This window comes from Falco peregrinus, chromosome 2, assembly GCF_023634155.1.
Source record: "Falco peregrinus isolate bFalPer1 chromosome 2, bFalPer1.pri, whole genome shotgun sequence".
Lineage (NCBI taxonomy): Eukaryota > Metazoa > Chordata > Aves > Falconiformes > Falconidae > Falco > Falco peregrinus.
In genome coordinates, this window is record NC_073722.1 from 101,615,727 (window position 1) to 101,639,729 (window position 24,003).

The 24,003-nt window shown below is 43.4% G+C and overlaps 1 protein-coding gene across 9 annotated transcripts in view; it reads left to right on the forward strand.

The window, feature by feature from the left end:
* The window catches only part of TYW1B (tRNA-yW synthesizing protein 1 homolog B), a 104,829-nt gene that overhangs the window by 47,573 nt on the left and 33,253 nt on the right, over nucleotides 1-24,003 (forward strand). For 8 of the 9 annotated variants that reach the window (XM_055794424.1, XM_027781242.2, XM_027781238.2 and 5 more), the window contains 2 exons: nucleotides 2,820-2,997; nucleotides 6,800-6,935. In XM_055794424.1, coding sequence (XP_055650399.1) covers nucleotides 2,820-2,997; nucleotides 6,800-6,935 — 314 coding nt within the window. Of the gene's footprint in view, nucleotides 1-2,819; nucleotides 2,998-6,799; nucleotides 6,936-7,736; nucleotides 7,838-24,003 lie in introns of those variants that run through there. The other variant, XM_055794426.1, reaches the window with a different exon arrangement.

The following is a 24,003-nucleotide window of genomic DNA, read 5'->3' on the forward strand; positions in this document are numbered from 1 at the left end:
TTGAGCAGTGAGGTGGACTAGGTTGCTGCTTTGAAGAAGGGCAGGTTGCAGCTGGGCTCTGTGGTACTGGCTGGGCAGCCACAGGCACACAGAGGAGTTTCCAGCAGTGTGCTACGTGTGGCTGCTGAGATGTTTGAACACAGATCTCCATCTTCAAGCAGACCAGACTGTTTGGGCTGCTGGAGAAGAAAGCATGGGAAAAATACCCTAGCTAGAGAGCCCTCAAGGCTCCTCAAGTGTCTGATAATGCTGCTGAGATAACACACAAAGATTTTTTGAATAAATTTGTTCTCTTTCTAGTACCAGTACCAAAGTTTTGCATTCAGGTACACATACAGACACCTCTATGTGCCAAAGGAAATGGTGAGCTAATCTGATGCTTTATTAATTCTACACATTGTAGTGAAAATGAAATATCCTTTGAAGGAGCAGAAGAATTCTTGGGGACCCCCTGTCCTGTAGGGTATCCTAGAGGATGGCACACTATCCTGTAAGAGTCCCTGTGATGGTTTTAGAGATGATGATGATGTGTCATCTTTTAGTGTTGCCATAGTTTTGTACTGGTTTTGAAGACCATAGACATTAATGTCACATAATTCTTTTTTAGACTAACTGATGGAGACACATCTTACTGATAGGAGCTAAGGTGGGAAGGTGTGAAGTAGTTTATTTGATGGATACATTTTCTCAGTAGCGGCTAGTAAATCTCTGTGCCCTTGTGAAGGGCACACACAGAATAGAAACATAATTCAAAAATAGGAGAGTGGGACTCTCTAATAATACAGCTCTAATTCAACTTGGGGGAAAAAAAAAACAACAAAACCCAACCAAAAAACCCCACCAAAACTGTAACCTGAGCTAGGAAAGCCTAAGACTACCTGTGTGTCTTGCTGTAAGAGTGGATAAAACAGGTTCTTTGTCTTCCCAGTCACCCAGGCACTTGTGATGACTAGTGTACAGGTACTTGCAGAGGTGTGCCTGAAGTCAACAACCAGCTGTGCCAGATAATGTTTTTCTTTCCCAAATTGAAGTGCATCAGTAGGAGAGCAGCTGGAATCGCTTTTTAAAGGAGATGTGCTGATTAAAGAATGCTTGGCTGTATGCTTTGCTGGAATCTGAGCTTGGTAGGAGCCAAAAGCTGTACACCCCTGCCTCTTGCAGGGGCTTCTCAACTTCGTACGGCTCCAAGCTCCTGCACCTGTTGGAGCTGCTGCATGCCCTGCCAAATCTGCCCAGGATCTGACTTTGCTGAAATTCATTGACTGAAGACAGAAGGAGGCTCATCTGGAGGAGCAGAGGTTGAGTGCTGTAGTGGTATGGGAGCCAGAAGTGCAGGAGAGTTTGTGTGTTCCCTGGAATACCCACTAATCCTGGTTAGTTTATTCCTGTCTAGTTTGTGATTTATGTGGTCAAATGATTACATACACTCCACAGAAGGGTAGAGGTTTTGTATTTACTATATGCCAGATTTGCTGTAAGCTGTTTGGAGAAAGTTACTCTGAGACTTTGTGGTGATGGAATTTTTTTCTGTCTGCTTATAAAGCTGGCACAGTAATTGTCATAGTCCAATTGCAAGATGCTGACAGAGAGAAATTAATTAATTCCAAAAATGACTTACAGTAGCTTTAGGAATACCAAAGTTAGTCCTTTAATCTCAGTGTGTGGTTGAGATGCTTCTTTCTTTTCAAATAAAGTTCTCATTTAGTACTGTCAAGTTTCAGTGGAATAACCATTAGTCCTGTCACTTATTCAGGACTGAGCCTGGCTGGTTTAAAATGCACTAAGCTTTGCTCTGATCACACACCAGCTTTTCTGTGTGAGGCTGAAGCAATATCCATGAATACCTCTTTTTATCTTGGCTTTACAGCATAGCATGTAATTTTCTGTATTGCTTGTGCTCCAGCGTCTAGGCAACGAAAGGTGAGCTGAGGACCCGGTTTCAAACTCAAGTCTTTGGGTTTTTTTTTTTTTTTTTTGAAACAGTCCAACACCCAGTCTAAAACTTCAGATATTATTTGAGTACATAAAGGCATGTCAGGGAAATGTGAAGTGACATATTTGGAACAAAAGCTTGTTTGTAGTCAGACGATTTCACACGGGGTCCTGAGTACTTGGTTGGATACAGATGGGCTGGAGAAATATTTGCCTTTCCCCTGCCCTCTCGTTGGTACAATGTGACTCTGATTGGTTAAACCTGCAGCCAGCATTTTAACGTGGACGCTACAGTAGAGCTCTGTTGTGTTTTCCAGTTTGTTCTGAAATGTCTCTTGCTATTTGGAATGGTGTCATGAGTTGGGTTTTGTTTTTGAACGTGTACTCAGAGCTGCATTTCATGTACTTGTTAATGTGGATTCAGACGCGGTGGTTGGTGTTCTGCCTGGCTCCTCTGGGGAGCTGGTCTTGGTGGGGCTGGGGACCCCAGGGGGTCAGCAACAGACACAGATATAATCTGGTTTTGTTTTTTAAGAAGCCTACTTGAAGTGGCATTAAACTGGCATTTGTGTTTGTCTCAGCATTCAGGCAGCACCACGTTGTGGTCTTAGCAGTATAAAGCTTGACTCAAATGTTACTAGACAATTGCTTGCATAGTTAGCAGGGCACACAGAGCCCCAAGCTTTGCCTGTCTGGCCATGCACTGTTTTGTGGACTCCTGCAGAGCTGGCTCAGTGGGCACTGGCTGTGGCTTGCTGTCTCCTGGTTCAGGAGGACTCCGGCAGGTTTTGCTCAGTCTGTCTTGTGCCAAGAGTGTATTTTAGATACAGATGTGTGGTTTGGGAGGGGGTTTAGTTGATTTAAGCCTGTTTTCCCTCTTTCTGCAGGTGTGTCAGGAGTAAAAGCAGATCGCTTTGAAGAAGCAATGACAGCAAAGCACTGCGCGCTGTCACTGGTGGGAGAGCCCATCATGTACCCTGAGATCAACCGGTTTGTGAAGCTCCTGCACCAGTACAGCATCTCCACTTTCCTGGTTACAAATGCACAGTTCCCAGATGAGATTAGGTAAGAGTTGGGCAAAATATCTTCCTACTAAAACGTTTGAGTGCTGACCTGTGTTTTAATTCTGTTTTATCTCTCATCAGTCAACTCTACATGAGCACTGGCAATGAAAAAGCTCACTCGGCATCTATTTGATTTTAACCTTAATCTCCCTGTGCTCTTTCTCATCTCTTTCTCTCCCTGTTTGATTTTCTTTTCTATATCTCCTAAAGTGTGATTACCTCTGGAAGTGAAGAGAATGAAATATAGTACCTCCCGGAGGTGCGACAGGAAGAGAACAGCAAGTGAGCTGTGTTTTGTGCTTGGGGACATGGATAACTGGTGTGAGTGTTTCCAACAGCTAGACCAGGAGACTGAACTCATAAACTGCCTTTTTGGTTTTTGTGCTTCTCTGCAGTCTGATCTTTGGTCTAACTCTGTAAGACCAGCTGTAATGGTGCAAACCAAAGATCTATACAGCCCAGCAACTCCAGCAGGACTCAGAGTGCAGGATAAGGAAAGTGGAGAAGCACATACTCGTCAGCAAAAGTGAGATCAGTAGTTCTTAACCTCCTCTTGGAGGGATTTGAGCTAAGTGTTCAAAACATTTTAATGAACTCTGAAAGAGTCTTCACAAATGCAAAGAATCCCTGTTTCTGATGTTCTTGAGCATCCAGGCTGCTTTTAATAAAATCTGAAGCAACGTAGCAAGGAAATGCAGCATGTGGTGTGAGCTGCAGGGTGGTTGGGAGCTCATCAGAATACCGTCAGCTAGTAACGCTGATGAAGTTCAACCCTGGTGTTACATGAGCGTGTTTGCAGAGCTGTATGCAGGGTGGGTTTGGTATGTTGCTCAGCTTGTCATTTCAGCTCAATGACTGTGTTAGCACTTTCTGATAGAGCTTCCTTTTCGCTTCCTTCTCGTGGTCTGAATATGGCAGTGAGGGGGGAGGGCATGCAATTTTTGAGTGAGTAATTATACACTACAAAGGCATTCCAAATGATTTGAATAACTGTGTAATCAAGTTACTTTAAGTCATGTATTATGTGCCTGATAGACAGAAATTGCTCTTTCCTAAAAATAGTATTTTAAAAAGAGAGCACGCACTATATTTTGAAGCTGCATTTCCTTAGGATCTGCTGAATGTTTTTAAAAAGAAACAAAAAAGAAAGTGATAAAATGCTAGTCTTGCTGTCCTAAAAATTGCAGCTGATTTTGGACTCATCAAAGCAAATGATTTGCTTAATTTGGGAACTGAAGTATGCACCAATCTCACTTTTCCACTGTCAGCAGAGGGGAGTTATAGTCTAAAAGTTAGCCCTAAAGTAGACAGCATGACCTCTGGTATCCAGTGTGCACGTGGGGAGCGTGTCCTGGGGTGTTTGCTGGGTTTAGGAGAGGGGCCTGCTGGCTCTGCAGACCCTCTGGCTGGGTCTCCAGCATGATGCTGCCTGTGCCTTCCTCTCTTCTTTCCTCCTTCTTTTGTATTTAAACTGCAGCTTCATCTGCCTCCAGGCACACATTTTCAGAAACTGAAGGGTGTTTTATAGCATGTGAGCTGGCATTGAACAGTTACTTGGTTCTTGTGCTTTTCCTTGTCTTGTTTCTGATCAGTGGCTGTGAACTAGAACCCTTGTGTATGCGTCTGCATTTATGAGCATCAATAATAATAATGAGTAGATGCTTATTATTGTTCATAACCAAATGATAATTTTTATTATATTGATGTTTCTGTTCTTTGTGTCAGACTAGGCTGTGTCCTGTGTGGTTTGTAAAACCACCTCATGGCCTGAAGTAAATTTATTGCTCTTGAGTTGTGCTATGCTACTTGCTCATGATTTCTGCCCAAGTTCATATGTGGTAAATGCTCTCAATTTGATCTGGATGGGATCTTGGATGTCTAAGCTAGCTAGGAAATTAGAACCAAAAATTAAGGGAGAATGTCGAAAAAATCCATCCTAGTACCATGCAACTAAATTTCCTGTTAATTGTGAAATGTAGCTGTATTCCAGGAACATCAGTTTGTGTTCGGCTTCTCCCTGGTGCTGGCTGGACCTATGACTGCCCTTTCTCCTTGCTCCCCTTTGTCAGGGCATGTGCAAAGTTGTCCTGGCTTCAGTCCCAGCCAGGGCAGAGCACTGTGGACCACTCCCTTTTGGAACAAAGTGAGGCAGAAATCTCTCCTTGAGATCTCTTCTAATTCCTTAATTTTCTCCAGTCTTGCTCTTGCCTGTCCTTAGGATTGAGACCTTCAGAGAAGAGATGATTTTCCTCTGCTCATGTTTTGTAACACACTCTGTCTTCAGTGGGGCCCCTTGCAATTACGCAAATGCAGCATTAAGTAAAGAAAAGAGTATATTGGCTGTGTTCTTTGAAACTGAATACTTTGATCCACTTATGCCTAGAACATTTGGTCATTTTTGGAGATTGTGGCTTTGGGCTGCCAGTCCAGACAAGCTTGTTTACAAAACAGTTTTTTTAAAACCTAAAATGTTGAGTTAGTTCTGGGCCACTTTATTCTTCTGTCTGAATACATACAGAGAGAATACATTTAGGTAAGTTGTTTGAATGTTGGTGTTAAGTGTTTTTTTTCTGGACACTAAAGGCTCTGCTCGAGCTCATTCTGGACAGCTCTTGTCACCTTTGGTAAGGACGGGGGGTTGGTGTATTTTTAGTTGGCACTGTTTGGCAGCTGAACAATAGTTTCTAATTTCTTCTTATCTTCTATAAAGAACAAATAAAGCTGGGACTATAGCCTGCTCATTAACAGACTTCACAAATAACGCTTGCAGTGTTGTCCTAAAACTGTTCAGAGTTAGTTACGCGGTACAATTAGGATGCTGTCGTTTCATCTTAGAGACACCAGGGTGGAAGATGCCATGAGGGGGTGGATGTGTTACACTCACTGGCTTTTTCAGTTTTGTCTGTGATAAGGGAGCTTGTTTTAGGATGTTCCTCTTTTAATGCCTTCCGTTATCCCTTTGCTAATGGACTGCAGGGTTGCTGCTTCTCCTTTACACCCTTGGGGTTTATGGAAGGGATTAGACTCAACCCAGGCTCTTTGCACAGTAGAAGAGGTTTAATCTTTTTAGAAGTTACTGGTGTTGGGCTCACAGATGCTGTGCTTGCTGGCATTATGTGACCAGAAAGACTATGTTGCAATATCTGTATGAAATAAGAACCTTGGAATCGGAAGGAGAACACATTGGAGGATTGTGCTTGATTTTATTTTCTAAATGCCTTTGATTTCCCTTCAAAAAAATATTTGACTGATGATGCCAGCTGTAGGTCAGGTAAGTTCAACATGTCCAGCAGTAGAAACTGGTTGAGTTATGGTTCTGTTTCTGTTAAATGGGATTATTTTTCCGTGGGCCAGGGCAAATAGAACTTGGGAAAAGGGGCTGAGCTTCATGGTTTTTAACCATGGCGGCTGTGGTGAGAAGCAGAGCCTTCCAGTGCCTCGTGTGAAGCCCTGGCAGTCTGCTTTGAGAAGCCTTTCTGAAAGTGTTGCAGCTACACTGGAGTGAATTATGTTCCAGTTCAGTGAGGAAAAGATAATTAAAATGTCAGCCAAGGCCTCTATATGTGACGTTCTTAGCTTTGGGGTGTATTGTTTGTTGAAAGTAGGTTGTAACATCTTGCTGTTAAGATGATGGTCACTTGGCAGAGATGAACCATCAGAGTTTGGTAGTTTCCCTGTAAATACTGTATAGTTCCTGTCACTACTGGATCAGCAGAGCAGCTTATCTGGTGATACTGTATTTTGTGTGCTTTGGTAGGAAAATACAAATCTGAGAAAACAACAATTCTCTTTTTATTTCCAAGGAACCTTGAGCCAGTAACACAGCTTTATGTCAGTGTGGATGCCAGCACCAAAGAGAGTCTGAAGAGAATTGATCGACCCCTCTTCAAGGATTTCTGGCAGAGGTTTCTAGACAGTTTAAAGGCCTTGTCTGAAAAGGTACCCAGTTAAAGACGTATTTTTACATACTCTTTTCTTCCTTGTGCATCTTACCTACTTGGGACAAAAGTAGAAGACTTAAGAGACTTCAGACGGACCATGAAGTGGGTTCTGGATGTGTTGAGAGCATATTTACATGTTTTGTATGTTAAGGTGTATAAAGTCCAGCAAGTTTGATCAGTTTTCAATGTGGGGAAAAATTTAATGGTGAGCAGAAGTGTATCAAGTGGAACAGTATGCTGCGAATACGAGATGCTATGAGAGGTGAAGAGATTATAAAATAGAATATTTCCTGATGAAGTGTTTATACTGAAAGCAGGCTGCTAAAGGAAAACTTGAAAATTCAGGAAAGCCTAGGAAGAGTCATAAATCCCCATGTGGCACTTAGCACTGGTTCTCAAAGGTTCTCTTGAATTACAGTACATAAAGGACATTAACATGTGTTTTTAATGGAATTTAGTAGCTCTGGTTGCCCTCCTGCTACATACAGAAATCTGCTTATTTCTGGGAGATTTCCCCAGAACAGTAGACCTGAGCATAATAGCAAGGGTGACCCTTTACACTCAGTAGTTTATGTCTGTCTGAGACAGCTGAACAGTGCATTCACCTGAAAGCCCATGGGATCATGTTTGCTGCTGTCGGCTCAGAACTTAGTCTACTGTGTAACAGTTCTTGTATGAATTAAGCACTCATGGTCCTAGTATCACATGAATTAATAAGAATAATGCTTTGTGAGCGTGTCTTCCCTCTCTTATTTACTGATACTGCGCTCTGATGGAAGCAAGTACTTCTGTTTACCAGTTTGGCAGAAGTTGACGTGTTACCTGCTGAGATGAACAGACAAGAGAGACTGTTTCATTTGAATAATGAGTTTTTCTGCCTTCTGAGATGACAACATTGGACCATTTTCTGCCAAAGGTACTTAAATTAGTAGATCTGGGAGACTCTGTGCAGAATACAGTGTCACTCAATTACACAAAGACATGGAGTAGCTTGATCAAGCTGTTTGTGTGCAAGTCTGCTGGCTGATACTGTTAAGCAAAATCCCAGGTCATACTCTGGGCTTTCTGTACTCAGGTACAAACTTACAAAGCTCTCTGTGTGAGTAGAGGCAGCTGTGGAAAGAAGAGGAGTGAAAATACTGAAGGCAAAAATACTGAAAAAATCTTTTGGAAACTTGCTTTTGCCCATCACTTCTTTCCTTCTGCCTCTCTTGACCCTGGATAGATATGGTTCATTTGTTGCTGTATGCTGTCAGAAATTTCCTTGCGAAGAATTGAAGGTGAAAGTATTGGCAAGTCTGTCCATACAGCTAAAAATACTCTGGTCAAGGTGAAGAGGAGAGGAAAAAGAAGCTCAACTAGCAGGTGCATTTTCTCCTCGAAGCAACTGCACTTTGAAGGGTCCTTGAAACACTGATAATGCAAGGGCCAATTAATAGTTGCACCAGTCGGATACGCGCTGTTCTGCCAGCGCCTGCTCAGCTGCATATTGCATCATCACACATGAGGGACAGTGAGAAGTCTTGGGGAGGCTGCTGTTTTGTTATAACATTCTCTTAATGATATATATGGTTCTGGTACCCCAAAACTATCTTGAACTGCTTCTGGGCAGAAGCACCTTTCTGTTTTCCTGCTGGGCTTGTTGCTTGGTGTTCGTGTGCTATTAAGCACTGTTCTGTAGGACTGTGATGAATGAAAGGTGGTGAAAGCTAATGCATTTGCTGATTCTTGAGAAATACAGCTCCTCTTTCAGAATAGGGGGGGAAGTGCTGATGCATTGTGTTCGGAAAGTGATGCTAATATATCTGGAAACAAAATACAATTCCCACATTTTCATGCTGCCTGACAAACTGTCCAGGCTTATTCAGGTCTCCTGAGGCTGAGACAAGCTGGCATTGCAGCTGATAGGAGTCACTGCTAATAAGAATCACGGGTAGGTTTGATCTATGGACATTAAAAAATAAAAATGGGTGAAAGGCCTTTGTAAAACCACAAGTTGTACCTTGCTGTGCTTCCCACTGTGGTGTTTGGCAAGTGCTGTTCCTGCAGTTAGCCTGCTCGCTTGCGTGACTGCTGACTGTCCCCAGGGCCTTGTGCTCAGTGCTGCAGGGATGGGTATTTAGAGACAGGTCCTGTTGCAAGATGTTGATAATCCAAACAGACAAGTAGGAGAAAGGAAGAGGAGAGGACATGGTCCTAGGTGAGAAAGGAGTGAGGATGTCCTTCTTAGCTGTTCTCTTTTCTGCCACCAAAAAGCAGGCTGATTCTTGTTAAAAATAGAAATGGAAGTGCCTGGGCAAAGAGGTGGTTTTCAAATCCTGTTGTCTTTAGTGAGGTAGTTACACTGATAAATGGGTTTCATTACTTCAACTGAAGTTCTGCACAAAGTTCTTGAACCCTTAATAAAGGAGTGAATTTAATAATGGATTGTTCCCAGTATGATTTAACAGCATCATAAAGCATGTTGGTGATCAGTTGCTACAGCATTTTCAAAGGAAGTTCAGGACTAAAAGATGTATTCTTTCTGCAACAAATGGCAAGAAACCCCCTTTTCTTCCACTACTATTTGGAGCAAGGTTTATCCTTTCTAGAGTGATTCTCATTGAGATGATCTTTGTGTTAAATTTTCTATGTTGAGAAATGTTTTTTGAGAGGAGTTTGTTAAACAGCAGGTAGACTCCCAGAAGGCTCTGTTTTTCTTGTCATGTGTCTTCTGCCTTCCAACTTAAATTGAGAGGAAAAAGTCAGACATTAACATATGCCATTTGGATTGTGCCTTTTCAGAACATCACATTTGAGAAGTCTTGTAGTCTTGTCCTCTGACAGCCTTGGGTTCATAAGATTGAGGGGTGACTTGGCTTGATGGACAAGTGCTTGGAGGTAACTCTAAGGATGTGAATCCTTTTTCTCATCATAAGGTTGAAAAATCTGTTCCAGTGGTTGAAAGACATTTCTTCCAGCCATTGCTGCCTCATAATGCTATATCTAAATGAGAAGCAAGGTACAAATTAATAATGATGGTCCAGAAGCCCAGGAGGGAAGAGGTATCTCTTGAAATTTTATGATCAAATTGATGCTTATTTTCAAAAATAGCATGAACCAAACGTTTTCTGTCTTAGCAAGAAAATAAGGAACCGATGTTCTGTGAGCTGTCATCTACCAGCAGTCAGAGTCATGATCCATTTGTGTTTTGACTTTGTGCTGTTTCCTTCGGTGTAACTAGACCAGAATCTGTAGGTTGAGAAATTTGAAAACTGTTGTTGTTATCCATAAATCACCAAGTGTTTTCCCAAGCTTTGGGTGTGTTGACTGAGACAAATGGGAATCCCCCACTGAGCTGCTGATGTGGGGATGCAGTGACCCACTGTTGCAAAACTACTCACAGATTTCTACCCAGGCACTTTGAAAATAACTGGAAAAAAGATGGTGATGGACATGCCAGCAGAACATACCCTGTTTGTGGATTTACATTATACTGCAACATCTCTGAGCACACTTTTTTCCACCTGTTGAGAGAGTAAGACAACTCTTGAAGCGAGTGGGCTGCTGGTCCATGGACATTTATGGACACGATGAGCACGATGAAAAAAGTCCCTGGTGTTGCTTATGTGCTCTGAGGGAGCAAACTTGACGTGGTGTCACCTCTTCTGTCTGTATCTTCTTGACATAATCATGATAAATCCTGTCCAGTCTGCTCGATATGCTGTACCTTGTAGTACTTGCTGTGCTGCCAGACACCAAGTAGGCATTGCTCAACTGCTTTAACTTTCAGGGGGACAAGTGCCAATGTTCTCTAAACAGATTGGAGCCACGCACAAAGCAAACAGGGGAAAAAACCCTTTAGGTTAATAGATGTTATGGCACTGCAGGAACTGATGATGAAGCAGAACCTTATCCTTCCTGTCCTTCCAGGAGGGTCACAAAAAGCAAAAGAAACAGCTTATTGGCACTTTGTGGAGTTCAGTTAGACTTGTCTTTAGACATCATACATGAGTCTTGCTTTAGACATTGGGTAAAATCTTACCCTCAATCTTTTTCTACTTCAAGGAAATTAAGATTTCACAGAAAAGCTCTGTGGGGGAGGTGTAGCAAATTTCTGCACACACACACCGCCCCCCCCCCCCCCCTTCCATTAAAAGACCAAAAAGGGAAATTCTTAGCTCTACTTGTCCGGGGATATCACATACTTAACCGTGCATGGATTTGGTGCCTGTGGTGATGTACTCCTTGCTGGAAGGTGCTAGATATGGATATGGCTTGTCCAAAGGCAGGCATGAAATGTAAAAATGTCTCCTGTTACCATCTTCCAGGTCTGCATTTGCATGCTGCTCACAGGTAGTTACTTTTACACTTCTGGATGATGAAGATGCCAGCTTGCATATTTAAAGTTTTCAGGCTTGCATCTGGTGCTGTTTGCTTTAGTCTTTTTTTTTTTTTTTTTCTTCCCCAATGAGATCCTTTCTACAAAGTTACTCTTGGCTTCTGTGTGATTACAAATGTAGTGTAAATACATCAAGTTATGTCTTAAGCATGTCTTACTGCTTATTATATATTATATGACAGTAACAATTATTTTTATGAAAAGAGCACATTTGATTTGCATGGAGATCATTTATGTGGTTACTGGGGGAGGGGAGCTGGTTTGTAAAGCCTAGTCTGATGTTTCTGAGCTAAGTCACTTTTCTTAAAAATTGCAACAGATGTTGGAATCGGTAATCAATTTTGCCACTATAGATTTAGAAGAATTTGACTCTTCTGCACAGTAAATGCTCTTCACCAGCTGTGTGCTTGTTTTAATGGTTTTGCTAACGAGACTTCTGGTGTAAGCCTTTTGAAACACAGTATGATGAGTGCTACAAAGGTATGATGTTTAATATTCAGTTATTGTCTCTGGAATAAATCATCTGCTTTCAGTTTAGCTTACAGCAAGAAGTGATCCAAATGAGGCTTTGGTGAGATTCTTGGCTGCAGAGGGAGTGAAGCCTTATTTCTTCTGTCTGTTCCAGTACTTCTTGGTTTGCTTGCAGGCAAGAAAAGGGGAAAAATGTTCATAAACACACTTCACAATCAAAATATGTTGTTCCAAGCTGCCGGTTGTTACTGCATGTCTTAAGAAGACAGTATAGTGATGCTGGGGAGGGAAGGCAAGGTGGCTCTGAGCCTGAGGCAGAAGTGGGAGTAAAATCCATGTTGTCTTAGTCCTTGTCCAATGCTTTGTCAGTTAGCCCATGTCAATCTTCTCTTCCTCATTACTATACTTGGTGCTTTGGAAAAGCCAGGCCAGTGGACTGTTTGTTTGCTGCTTGTTCTTGCCAGGGGAGCAAAGCTGCAAAGAGGCTGCTCAGCTGCCACCAGTGTTGTTGGTAGAAGGCACTTCTCCACCTTCCCATGCCTCTTGGAGCTGGGCTCTGCCTACGAAGTGTAAATGGGAGAAACAGACGGCCATCCTCTTCCAAGTTCACTCTTCTTTTTCACTCCTTAACTAGCACACATTATTTAGCTTGCCTAGCTTTTATGCTACTTAACATTTAAGAAGCATTTGCTATTCTTGTTCTTTATTAAATATGATCTTTCTTTTGCATTGAGCTCTTCCTAGAGGCTGCATGAAAGATGCCAGGTTTGGCTTTTAGAGAACTTGGTTCAAACCAGTCTCGCTTCCCCTTTCCAGCACTTCTGTTATTTATTAACCCAATCACTAGCAAAGGGCTGCTCTGTTCCCTGGGGATTGGCTCTGGCAGCCAGAACTCTCAGCTGTCCCAAAAGACTCTCTGTGGTCTTGGGGATGTCTTCTCACATTTTCATTCTCTAGTTGTGAAATAGAGCAGTAATCTTCATGTAAAAGCACCCTGAGAAGACAGAGCATGTGTGTGTTTTTGTGAACTCTTTAAAAGGAAAGAACGAGCCTAAAATTCTGCTTGTGGCAACTAGGCAAAGGAAACTTGTATCTGCACTTTATTTTAAAGCATGTTTTTATTTAAGCCTATAAAGTAGAAATAACTGGGCCAAATGCCATAGATTGGGATTGTGCAGAGCATTGCATAATATTCCATTCTGCTAGATGCATTAGCTGTTGGATTTCTCTACTTACTGACTGATTATCAATGGCTCTAGCATGATGATTCACATAAGAAGCATTTATTGCATTTATTGAATCTATTCATTTGACGTTTCAGGAAAGATGAGTTGACAAAGCATCTGCAAGAGCGATCTATTTTCTCATCTTGGACTGAATGTATAATTGAGGCAAAAACACTGAGACACAAAAAAAAAATGGATTTTATGGGAATGTGGTAATGGGTGTGCTGGTACTCCTCTAAAACAGAGGGAACATTCTCATGGACTTGTGCAAGGCAAATAAAATTGGGAAGACATAGGTTTGGAGGGGGTGAGAAATCCTCTTCTAAGGAGTTAGCTACAGTGCAGTGAGTACTGTAGGTGTGTTTTCTGCAAGCCTCTGTCATCCAGTAGCTGGAAGACACATGGACAGGGCCATTCAGTGTTGCAGGCTCTGGGATGGCTCTCCTCTGCCGTGAGGTGGGATTGGTGTGTTTGGCTCAAACTGCTGCTGAAAGTGATTTGACCTGATTTAGGTGGTTTGGGGCTGAAGCAGCTGGGGAGTGCTCAGTCTCTTCCTCAGTGTTCTTTAGGGCAGGATCCTGAGCAGGTAGATAGCAACAGAGCTCAGGGGACAGTCATATCTTCAGTGCTCTGCTTGTCAGTAGTTGTCTTCCTCAGCTCCTGTTGCAGCTTCTTTGGGTTACCCAAGTGCCAGCAACAGCAGAATCTGACCATAAACCTCCTTTGTCAGATAGACTTTAGCAATAAACCAGCTCATGCAAAGAAGCGCTGCTTTTCCTTGTTGCATGTAGATGTTTGTGCCTTGGCTCTGTTCTTCTGTATGGCTCTCCACCCTTAAAAATCCAAAGGGAGCTGGTGGTGTGAGTTGGGTGTTTGTAACTTTGGACACTTGCTGGTAGGTGTAAATGATGGCTGTGATCAGTGGGGTGGTCTGTGGCCTCCCAAACCACATACTCTATTCATCATTTCCATAGCTGCTGAAGTAACTCACCTGGAGCCTTGTTGACTTGCAAGTTGTGCGCTTGAGAGCCATGTCCTGCATTTTCTGCTTGGATGAAACTGCTATTAAATTTGCCAGCGTAGGAAACGCAGGCACTACAACACACGGATTCAAAGTCTACTTTGAAGCTGCTAAATTGCTGGAGCATTTTTCACACAAATTTGTGGAGTTTGTCTTGTACATACTTTTACTAATTGCCAGCTTTCAGTGTTACAGTGACGTGGTGCCTCGTGCCTGGGGTTTGCATTCAGGCAGGTCTGTGAAGCTGGCTGCTCCCCAGCTGCTCTCCAGAATGAAATTTGGCATTTAGACCATGACACTAGCCCTGGTTTTTGCCATGACTTTGGATTACTTTTACAGTTTGTGTTAAGAGGCTAATTCTCTTTCCTCCTTCACCCAGCCTCTATGGCATTGAGCAAATCCTTCTGATTCTGCTCTAAATATTCCATGTCTTGCTTCTGTTTCAATTGTCTTTGGGGAACTGACTTAGGAATCTGATGGAGCAATACCATGCTTTGAGTGAGGTGGGGACAGCAGCATGCTGCGCAGTGGCAAGTGAGAGCTGTATTAGTGGTGGTGTTCAACATGTTGAGACAGGAGCGATGGTTGCCTGCAGTGGACTGCTGGATGCATTTTTGCATGGTCACAAGGGGACCGGAGTGCTGCACAGAAAGGTAATGGCTGTTCTTTTGCAAGTAGAAGTGATTCTTCCTGCATGAGCTGCCAGTCTGCAGTCTCTCCAGGTGTTGTTCCATGGTGCTGACCTGGCTGTGAGGCTGCGGTAGCCAGGAGGTGAAACTTTCTCAGCAGGTGGAAATGATGGGGCAAGGGCTGAAGAGTTCACATATTGTTGCCTGCTCTGATGTGGTGATCCTCTACAATTTTTCCTAGAGTATGTCTGAAGGGAGTAATCCTGTAAACCAGTGGGAACTGAAAGGACTCTGATTCCTCAAGGCTAAAACTCAGAGGGTAACGGCTCAAAATGAAGAGCCAGATACAAAGCCTATGGGAGCTGCTAAAAGGCTCCCAGTGCTGCACCTGAACACACAGGTAGTGCTGGTGAGAAATATTTGGAGGGGTTTAACAGTGGCTGCTGGCAAACAGCTGTTTCACAGCAGGATTGATCTCCAGACCTGAAGTGTGTTGCAGAGCATCATCCCGGTGCTGTTCAGGGCCTGCTTTCACAAGCCTGCCAGTGCAGAGCATCATTCCTCCTCTGTGCTCAGGAGGGGAATGTCCCCTCTCTATGCCACCTCCTGGCATGTCTTGCTTTGCCCCACCACTGTGCAGGAGTGCTCTCAGTCCCCAGCTCAAGCTGGAGCTTGACTGTTTAATAGCATGGGCAGTTAAAATAAAGTGTATTTACCTTTCCATACTGTTTGTTACTTTAGACTCTTGAGTTAAGGCTTTACCAGAGCAGTAGGCTTGCAAGGATTGCTTAATCAATAAAGAAATTTATCTCATACTCCTTGTTTATATTGCTCTGTTAAATAAAACGGGCAGGATTTTCAGCAAATCGCGGTGGGGTTTTAGATCTATTTTTAGGCTATTTGGACAAAACCCAGGAGAAAAATGTTATAAATACTTTACTTCACAGACTGAGTGATTTTTAATGAGGTAATTATGTTTTTATGGTGGATTAATCTCTGCTTTCATCATTTGACTCTTGCAGTTGCATTGCTGGCTTGTTGTTTCCTAAGATAACAAGTGTCAGTTTACTCTCTTCATTACAACAGCCCCTTCCCAGTATTCGGCCAAGCCTGTGTGCCATGCCATTAGTCACACGCCTGTCATGTACGTGTTGTTGGCTGCTGCTGCCTGAGTTAGTGGTGAAAGTGTTGACGTTTTGTCAAATCATGGATTCTCTTTTTACCTTAAAGACATGATGCTGCCTCATTTTTCATTATCCTGTAATTGCCCACTTAAACCATTATTATTACAGAATTATTTAAAATGCAGTTTATCCTTCTGTTCTGTAGCCCCTATTGCTGAGCAAAAATCACTGATTTTGAGGAATATTCTTTTAGAGCCCTGCAAAATTTCAGTGGGCTGTTGTTTTCCTGGCTGAGCTTTCCAACTAGAGGTTTGTAAGGTAGCATCCAAGTCATTGGCTGGATGTATAAATAACTGTTGGTATGGCTTAAAAATACCGAACACCTGGCAGCTGATGTAGAGGAGACTGGGTTCCTCTGTTGGATCCAAAGTGACTTCGGTGAATGTTCAGTTCATTCTTTAGCCAGAAGCTTTTGGCTAAAATTGAGCTCTTTTTAAACTGCTTTTATCCTTCGCTTTCTTTTTTTCACACATACAAATGCTGCTCAAGTTTATTCTTTTATGTTCCCCAACCTGTGTGTTATGATATTTTGCACATTGTTTGAAGCAAACTTTTTTCCTTGTCATCCTCCTTGGGGTTCCCCTCCTTGTCTGTAGCTTGTTCTTAATATTGTCCTTCTCTGGATTTCCTTGCACTGCTGGAGTTAAAACTGTGCACTGCTATGTGACGTGTTGGAAAATGGTGCCTCTCTAGGACCACCACACCAGCTACCGCAGGTTACCCTCATCTTTGGCCAGACAGCCAAGCCTGAGACACTGCATCATGGAGCTAGAATGACATGACAGCGTGGAGCTATAGCTGGGACATTTTTGGGAATGTGAAATGAAAAGAGGTTGTGAGAGGTTCCCAGAGGGTGGTTTCAGCTCTTCCCATCACAAGACTGGCTCTTCTTTCCCACATGGGACCAGACACAAGTATGTTTACCCACAAAGTGCCAGCCCAGACAAAAGTAGAGATACCTGCTTGCCTTAAAGAGAAATCATTTTTATGGTCAGATCAAAGCAAGTCTGTGATTCTCCTGGATTTTGCATCTCTTTGGCAAAGGAGCTGTTTTGCAAATGGGATGGAGCCAAGGTGGCCGAGCAGGTCAGCTGCTGGCTGTGCTCCTGTGCTCATCCTCCCTTTGTGTTGAAGAGTAGCAGCTGGAGCTGGACAGAGTGCTTGTCACTTGGTGCCTGCATGGCAGGTCCCTGCTGCTGTTGCAGCTGCTGCTCTGCCCCATGGGACTGCTGCCGTTCTTAATTGGAAGACACCCGTGCGGGAAAGGTCTTGATCTCACCTGTATTTGGGAGCCTTCACAAAACTATCCCCTGTCAGACTTCTGGTTTAAGTCTTTTCAAAGTCAGTGGGACCTGGGCACAAACTTGGAGTGTTGCTGAAGGCTTTTATCCTGGTGAAAGTGCTTTTTAGTGTCATGGGTTCACTTTGTGCTCAGATTTGAGCCTGTCTTTGGTTGTGATGACGCTTTGGCACAGGGCTCGGTGGGAGTGCTACCCAGGCTCGCACTAATGCTTTTGTTGGCTCTTTGGTGTTAAACATACTGTGCTTCCCCAGGAAATGAAATATCGGCAGGCTGTGTGGTCTGTTTAACAGCAAGCTTGAAGTGGTTTTTTGCTGCTGATTTGATGTGATCTGTTTTAATGCTATTCTTCTATTTTAAGTTACATTGCATTGGACTTCTTTCCCTTGGTATAAATTTTACATGATAATTCCTTGAAACTGCTCTAGAAATATTGAAAATAAATAATAACTGGAATATTGTTGGTGCTGATTTGCAAGAGTAAGTGTATTAAAAACGAGCCTATGGAAAATGAATGAGGAGCAGTCACAGTGCTGGATTTACGTAAGAACATTTTTAGGTCTCAGAACAAAGCTGTTGCTGTACTTTGTTTTATTTCTAGAGATTCTTAACTAAATAAACTGATTAATTTCTACTGAAGTGTGAAGCAATAAAGGAGATTACAAGTAATAGGTGGCAAGTACGGGAAGAATGATTGTGGAGGGGAATGTGACTTAGGATGCCGGTTTAGGAAGGTGAGATAATGAAATTTGATATATTTTCTCCTTGGTTTCTAGTCTGGTTCATTTATTCTTGTGCTTCGTACATCAGCAGGACTGCTCACAGGCTGAGGGGCTTTTCTGGCTTAAAATTCTGGCTTGGGTATTGGTGCTGATGTGCTTATCTCACTCCAGGATTTTCTTTTTATTTCGAGTGAGAATTTCAAAGCTGGTCAATACAACCTGATTTTATATGATGTGAGAATAGTTATGTTGACTGATCTGTCTTTTTAAAAAAACTGGTGCAAATCCAAAGCCCAACTTTCATGTTTTTTGTAACTTTTTCATGACAGTTCTAGCAGAACTAAAAAAATGTATATGGCTTTCAGACTTAGCACTTCAGAATAATACTTCCTAGAAAAAATATTGTTACACAAGTATACTAAAACTGAATGAATTGCAATCTGCTTTGCTCTTTGGCCTTCATCCAAGTGGGCTGACTTGGGAACCAGGTGTCAAGACAAGATGTAGAACCAGTCCCTCATCATTTGGATGCATGCACCTTGTAATTGGCTTTACCTGATTCTTTTGCAAAAAGCAGGAAAGAGTTTTGCATGCAAAGGTAGTAGTACCAGGCTTGTGTTTTGGGTGGGTGGAGTTCTTGTGTGCTTTTTTTTTTGTTTGGATTTGTTATTTTTCCATCTTAGTTTCTTCGGAATTAGAACTTGAATGTTGTGCTGGAGCTGGTACAGGGGTCTAAAAAGATTGGAGGTGATGAGGTTTGTTTTCTCCCCTGTCCTGGAGATGACATGGGGACAGCTCTTGTGCTGTAAGATCCTGGGTGAAGGCCAAGGGCTTTGGTGCCAGTCTGCAGGTAAACCTGAGGTTGAGTGCTCTCACTTGCCTACCAGCAAAATCAAAGTTCGGAGCTTCGCTCTAGTTTTACAGCAGAGTAGCTAATGTGTTAATTATCCTATGGTAATACGTACCTTTTTTAGCAGTGAAGACAAAGACTCAGCTTGCTTTAAACCGGTGTATTAATAGCAAATGCTTGAACAATGTATGTTTCTAGTAGATACCTACGCAGCATAACCTATTCAGGTTTTTTGCTTTAATGACTATTAGCCTGAAAAAAGGAAGCTGAAAACTTTTGTGCTTTGTGCTGACTAGGTCTTTGAGGGGAAAAAAACAACCCTCCTCTGCTGTGCACATCTGCTCAGCAGAAGGCTCTCCGGTGTTTGCAATGTGACTTTTTGGAGGATATAATCTCTCCAGTGCCCGTGTTCAGGGCTGGTCGTGTAGTGGTAGGTGAGCCCAAATGAAGGAATGAGGCTTTTGTTTAAGGGGAGGGTCCTGGGTGCCAAAATAATAGATTAATCTGCCATCCTTTCAAGGGTGCCGAGTCTTCCTGATGATGTTCTCCTGGTACGTGATGGGTGCCACAGCTCATCTGCAGAGCTTCTGGGAGCCTGGAGGCTCAGCAGTGCTCATTCGGGAGAGACAGAAGTGATCTCTAGTCCTCTTACACTGGCTGTCTCCAGGCTGAACTGGAAGGGTTTGGATAGCTGTGAAATTCGGGGTCTGTTGGCATTTGAGATAAGATTTTCTTTTGCTGCATTTTGGCTCTTTTTATCCTTCGTGGGGTTTTACGCATAAAGATGCGTGTTATTGAATATGGTGAATAGATAACTTGGCTGCAGGGTGGTTTTTTTTCTGATCACATCCCTGTGACAAGTAATCTCCAAGTGTGAAAATTGCTTTGATATCTTTATTCAGGACTCGCTCACTTGTTCGGGTTATGCAACACCTTACTAAGGGACCCGAATTGAGCCTTTGGAGAGGACGGCTCCTCCCTTCGAAGGGGCTGTTGCTCGGACAGGGCAGCTTGCCTGCCTCCTGCCACCATGTGAGGAGCCTGCCAAAAGAGCACCAGTGCGGCGCTGGGCTGCGGGATTGCATACGTGTTTCAGTTTTTTTGCCTGATTTGTATCATGATCAGAGTGGGTCCTTGCCAACTAGGAAGCTCTGAAAATGTGTCATAAAGTCAGTTTGCAAGTCGAGCCTTTCCTTGAAGGAAATAAGAAATATTAATGAAACTAAGAAGCTGGCTTTTGAAGTGGCTTCCTGTTCATCATCTAATACCTGCAAAGGATCTGTGAAGTTGTGTGAAAGCAAGAGCTGGTTTCGTTTAGAGTTTGCACCATAATTTTCTCTCCCCCAAGAGTGCTTTTTGCATTTAAGCAATGTGGTGTTTCTGTTGACAATACTGGTTTTGTTACTTGATTCATTAGCTGCAAAAATATAAATTTATGTTGAGGAGTCTATGAATGAAATGTAATTTCCAACAACAAAATTACTCTATTGATATCAGAGTAAGGTATATGAGTGGTCAGAATATCTGACTTTTAAGCAGGTTGAAATAAAAATCTGGGGTTTATTACAGTAGGACACTGTTACTCTGCTTTATGAAAAGAGCAAGTTCAAGTGAGGTGATCCAAGGTAAGGGTCTTGCAGGACCTTAGCGTGTGGTTTGGAGGAGGAGTTTTGTTTGCTTTGTCCTTTGTCCCAGCCTCCTCTGATCCTACTCCCACTGCCTCCCTGCCCCAGCTGGAGAAGGGAGATGTTGCCCTACCCCAGCAAAACTTGTATCAATCCAGCAACCTGCTCTTTGCAGCACAGTTGTGTTCACCATTCCCTTTTCCTCCTGAGATTAAACCTGGGTGGTTTTATGAAGAATAATTTCATCTATGAAAAGATGAATGTTGAGGAGGAGGGAATTAAAAAGAAATGATAAAAAACCCCACAAAAAACCCAGCCCCAATCCCTCTTGGTTATTGAAGCAAGAAGGGAGCACTTTGTCAAACTGACGTGCGAATCCTTTATTAACATCTGGGCCAGCGGATGCCAGGAGAGCAGTGTTGCCTTGTGGGCTTGGGCTCAGTCTGAGGTGTGTTCGGTGGTTTGGCGTAGGGACTTGGCTATTGGCTTAACATACGCGTGCAGCAAATGTTCATTTGCAAATGTTATAGGACTAGGAACGTTTTAGAATGGTTTCAAAGGAAAATGTAACCGCTGTGGAAATGCACAGAAATGTCAGTGCTGGCTGTGCTGCCCCAAGGGCTGGGCGTCCTGCTGGGCTCAGCGTAGCCGGGCGGCTGGGGAGGTCACCCCACTGTTCTCGGAGCTGTCACTGGGCCCGGGGTTGTTTCGGCTGGAGGTGCTGGAGGGGTGCAGGTGTGCAGCCGCCTGGCGACTCGTCTGCGGATTCACCCGAGGGTGGAGGGAAGGAGTCCCATCCCCATCTGCTGGCCCGGATTATGACTTTGAGCTCTGTCCATGGGGCATCGCTGTGGCTGGGACCTGGGCATGAGACGTTCTTTTGAGACAAGAATTTTTGTCTTTTTATCTGCTGAGTGAGAGACCAGGATCTCAGATACAGTTAATAAAATACTCTTTTGGTTTTTGGTTTTATAGAATGGCTTGGGTTGGAAGGGACCTTAAAGATCAGCTAGCAGTATCCTTCCCTAATCCTGTTTGCTTTGGGGAGGGTTCTGTTTTGTTTTTCCCTTGCACCCTGTTCTGGCATTCAAGGGATGCAATTTTTTTTTGGGGGGGGGGTAGCTTGGAAAGATTTTAGCAGGAGTTGCCTGAAGGGAAGATACTGCTTTTCCCCAGGTTAGTTCTTCATTCCTTTGTCCTCAGATGTTTGGGGAACAGAAAGCTGAGCTGGCCCCTGTTGACTTGCATTTTTGTGACCCCAGTATAAAAAGGTGACTGTTGCTACACAGTTTTCAGAATGCAACGAGAAAGTGCAGGATCTCTTGTTTAAGTGTGCTGCCAACACTGATGTGGTTCCTGTCCTCCAAAGAGTAAGATATGAAATGGGGGAACAAGTCATACTGTGGTATGTACCAACTATATGCCATACCATATGTGGTATGTCTTAGTGTTTTTCTTTCTTTTAAGATCTTTCTTGGACAAGATTCCATATTAAGGTGCCTTTAATGAACCAACTACCATGTACAATCCCAAAGAGACCATGTGCTGTATTTTAGAGGAGTCTGCCATGATAACCCAAGCAAATGTATGGGAAGGCAAAGGGTATTTGTGTAAAACTGTTCAGTTTTTACCTGTGGGCTCAGTGTCCTGTGTGGGCAAAAGCACCTCATTAGCTGCTTTATATACCTGAGATTATGGGCTGGGAGTTAGAGTTCATCAGAATAGGACAGGATCACAGGAGCAGGTTGTTCCTTTGCTCCTAAGCAGTGTGCACTGGCCTGGAGAAACGTCTCCTGGCGTGAAGGACTTGCAGTGCCTGATGCTAATTTTACACAGCAGCACAGGCCCTTCCTGCTGCTGTTTTGGTAGCTCTTAAGGATGGGCTTTGTGCTTCTGGCATGTGTTGTGACCATGTAATTGTTGCTGTTACAGTGATGTGCTCTGTCAGTAGCATCTCGAGTCAACTGATTTACCAAGAGCAAGAATAAAAGCATTGCTGACCCTTGAGCTTTGGAACAGAGGGGATTTCCTGGCAGAGAAGGGTTGGCCTGTAGGGATGCTGCTTTCTGGGGCATGGAGCATGGGTGGGTGCCTCTCTTGTGAGGCTGCTGAGATTTTTGGCAGGGCCAGACTCCTCCATCCTTAGCCCTCCCGGCTGCACAGTGAATGTGCTGTGACCTGCAGCCATGCACCGTTGTGCCCTGCAGAGGCAGAAAGCAAGATGATTTCTCCTCCACTGTGCAGCTGCAGATCAGAGCAAAAGCATCAAGTCGTCCAGCACAACGTTCTGCTGCAGCCCTGTGAGGAGATGGATTGCATCTGGAGTGCAGCCAAAGAGGCTTCTTTTGGCTTTTAGATGTTCACAACTGAAAAAATAACACTTTAATAGTCAGTTATTCTGTTTCTGCAATCAGCCCTTTGGAGAGCATGCTCTTCAGCTGTGACCTGAGTCAGGAAAAGGCTGAAGATTGCTGCTGAATGCTGTCCTGTTGCCCAGACTGGATGAATGTACTTGATGCTCAGAGGGTCACTTTGGAGCAAGGATGCATCCTGCTTTTTGCGCAGACATGCAGGCATTGTGCCATATAACTGCTCTGAAGAACTCCATGTTTTTTGTAGTATTACTTCAAAAGTTATTCTGACTTCTCCAGCCTTGAATAGATTTCTTTCAGCATACTCAACTGCTTTTTCTCTGTGCTCCCAGTTCTTCATTGAGGTCTGAATTGTTGGTTATTTAGTGTTCCTTGATTATGACCTGATGGACAGTAGTGCTCCTGCTCTGGCTGTAATGAGGCTGCTTGGCTGCATCGTGCACTGTTGCCCTCCTGAATTTTTTGTTTTGTGCAATGCTCGCCTGATCTAAGGGAACCTTCTCTAACCACTGCTGCTTGTAGTTCTTCCTCATGGAGTGGTCTGCATGCTGCCCTTGGTTCCCCTCCTGAAAGGTACTTGAGGAAAATCTACAACTCCTAGATGGGCAGGATGGGAGCTGTCGAGATGGGAAGACAAATCTGCTTAAAGCAGGATCAGCTTGGCTGAGCTGAGCGCTGAGTGTCTTCAAGCATGGAGACTCCTCAGCCTCTCCCAGCAACCTTCTGCGGTTCAGTCAAGCCCCTGTGGAAATCTCACTTAAAAAGGCAATTTGCTGTGCTTCAGCCTGTGCTCATTGTGTCTTGTCCTTTCCCTGGGTGTTGCTGAGAAGAGTCTGCCTCCATCTGCTTTACTCCCCCCACCAGGTATTTTTTCAAGGCCATATTCTAGTTTTCTTTCCCATCTCTTGTTTTCCTTTTCCACACAGTGGGCCAGGCCCTAGAGCTGCCCTTCCTGATAGGCTGATCATTTGCATAAAGAGCTTTTTGGTGTAAAACAGATGCAGTTCCACACCCTCAACTTTCACCCATTCAGAAGGTTCTTTATCATGGTAACTTTTTCTTTTCTGCTAATGTTACTCTGATGGCTCTCTGAAGTGAAATAATGGTTGCTTTTCCTGGAAACACCGGACTTAGAGCATTGCAGTCTGGTTTTCTGTCCTGATGGTTTAGATCATTAAATTCTCAGGGCTTAAGCTCTTATTTCTTGTTTTTCAGTGTTTCTAAGAGGATCTCCTGGGGCCCTATTATTGTACAACTAAATACAAATAATAGATTAATAAAACAG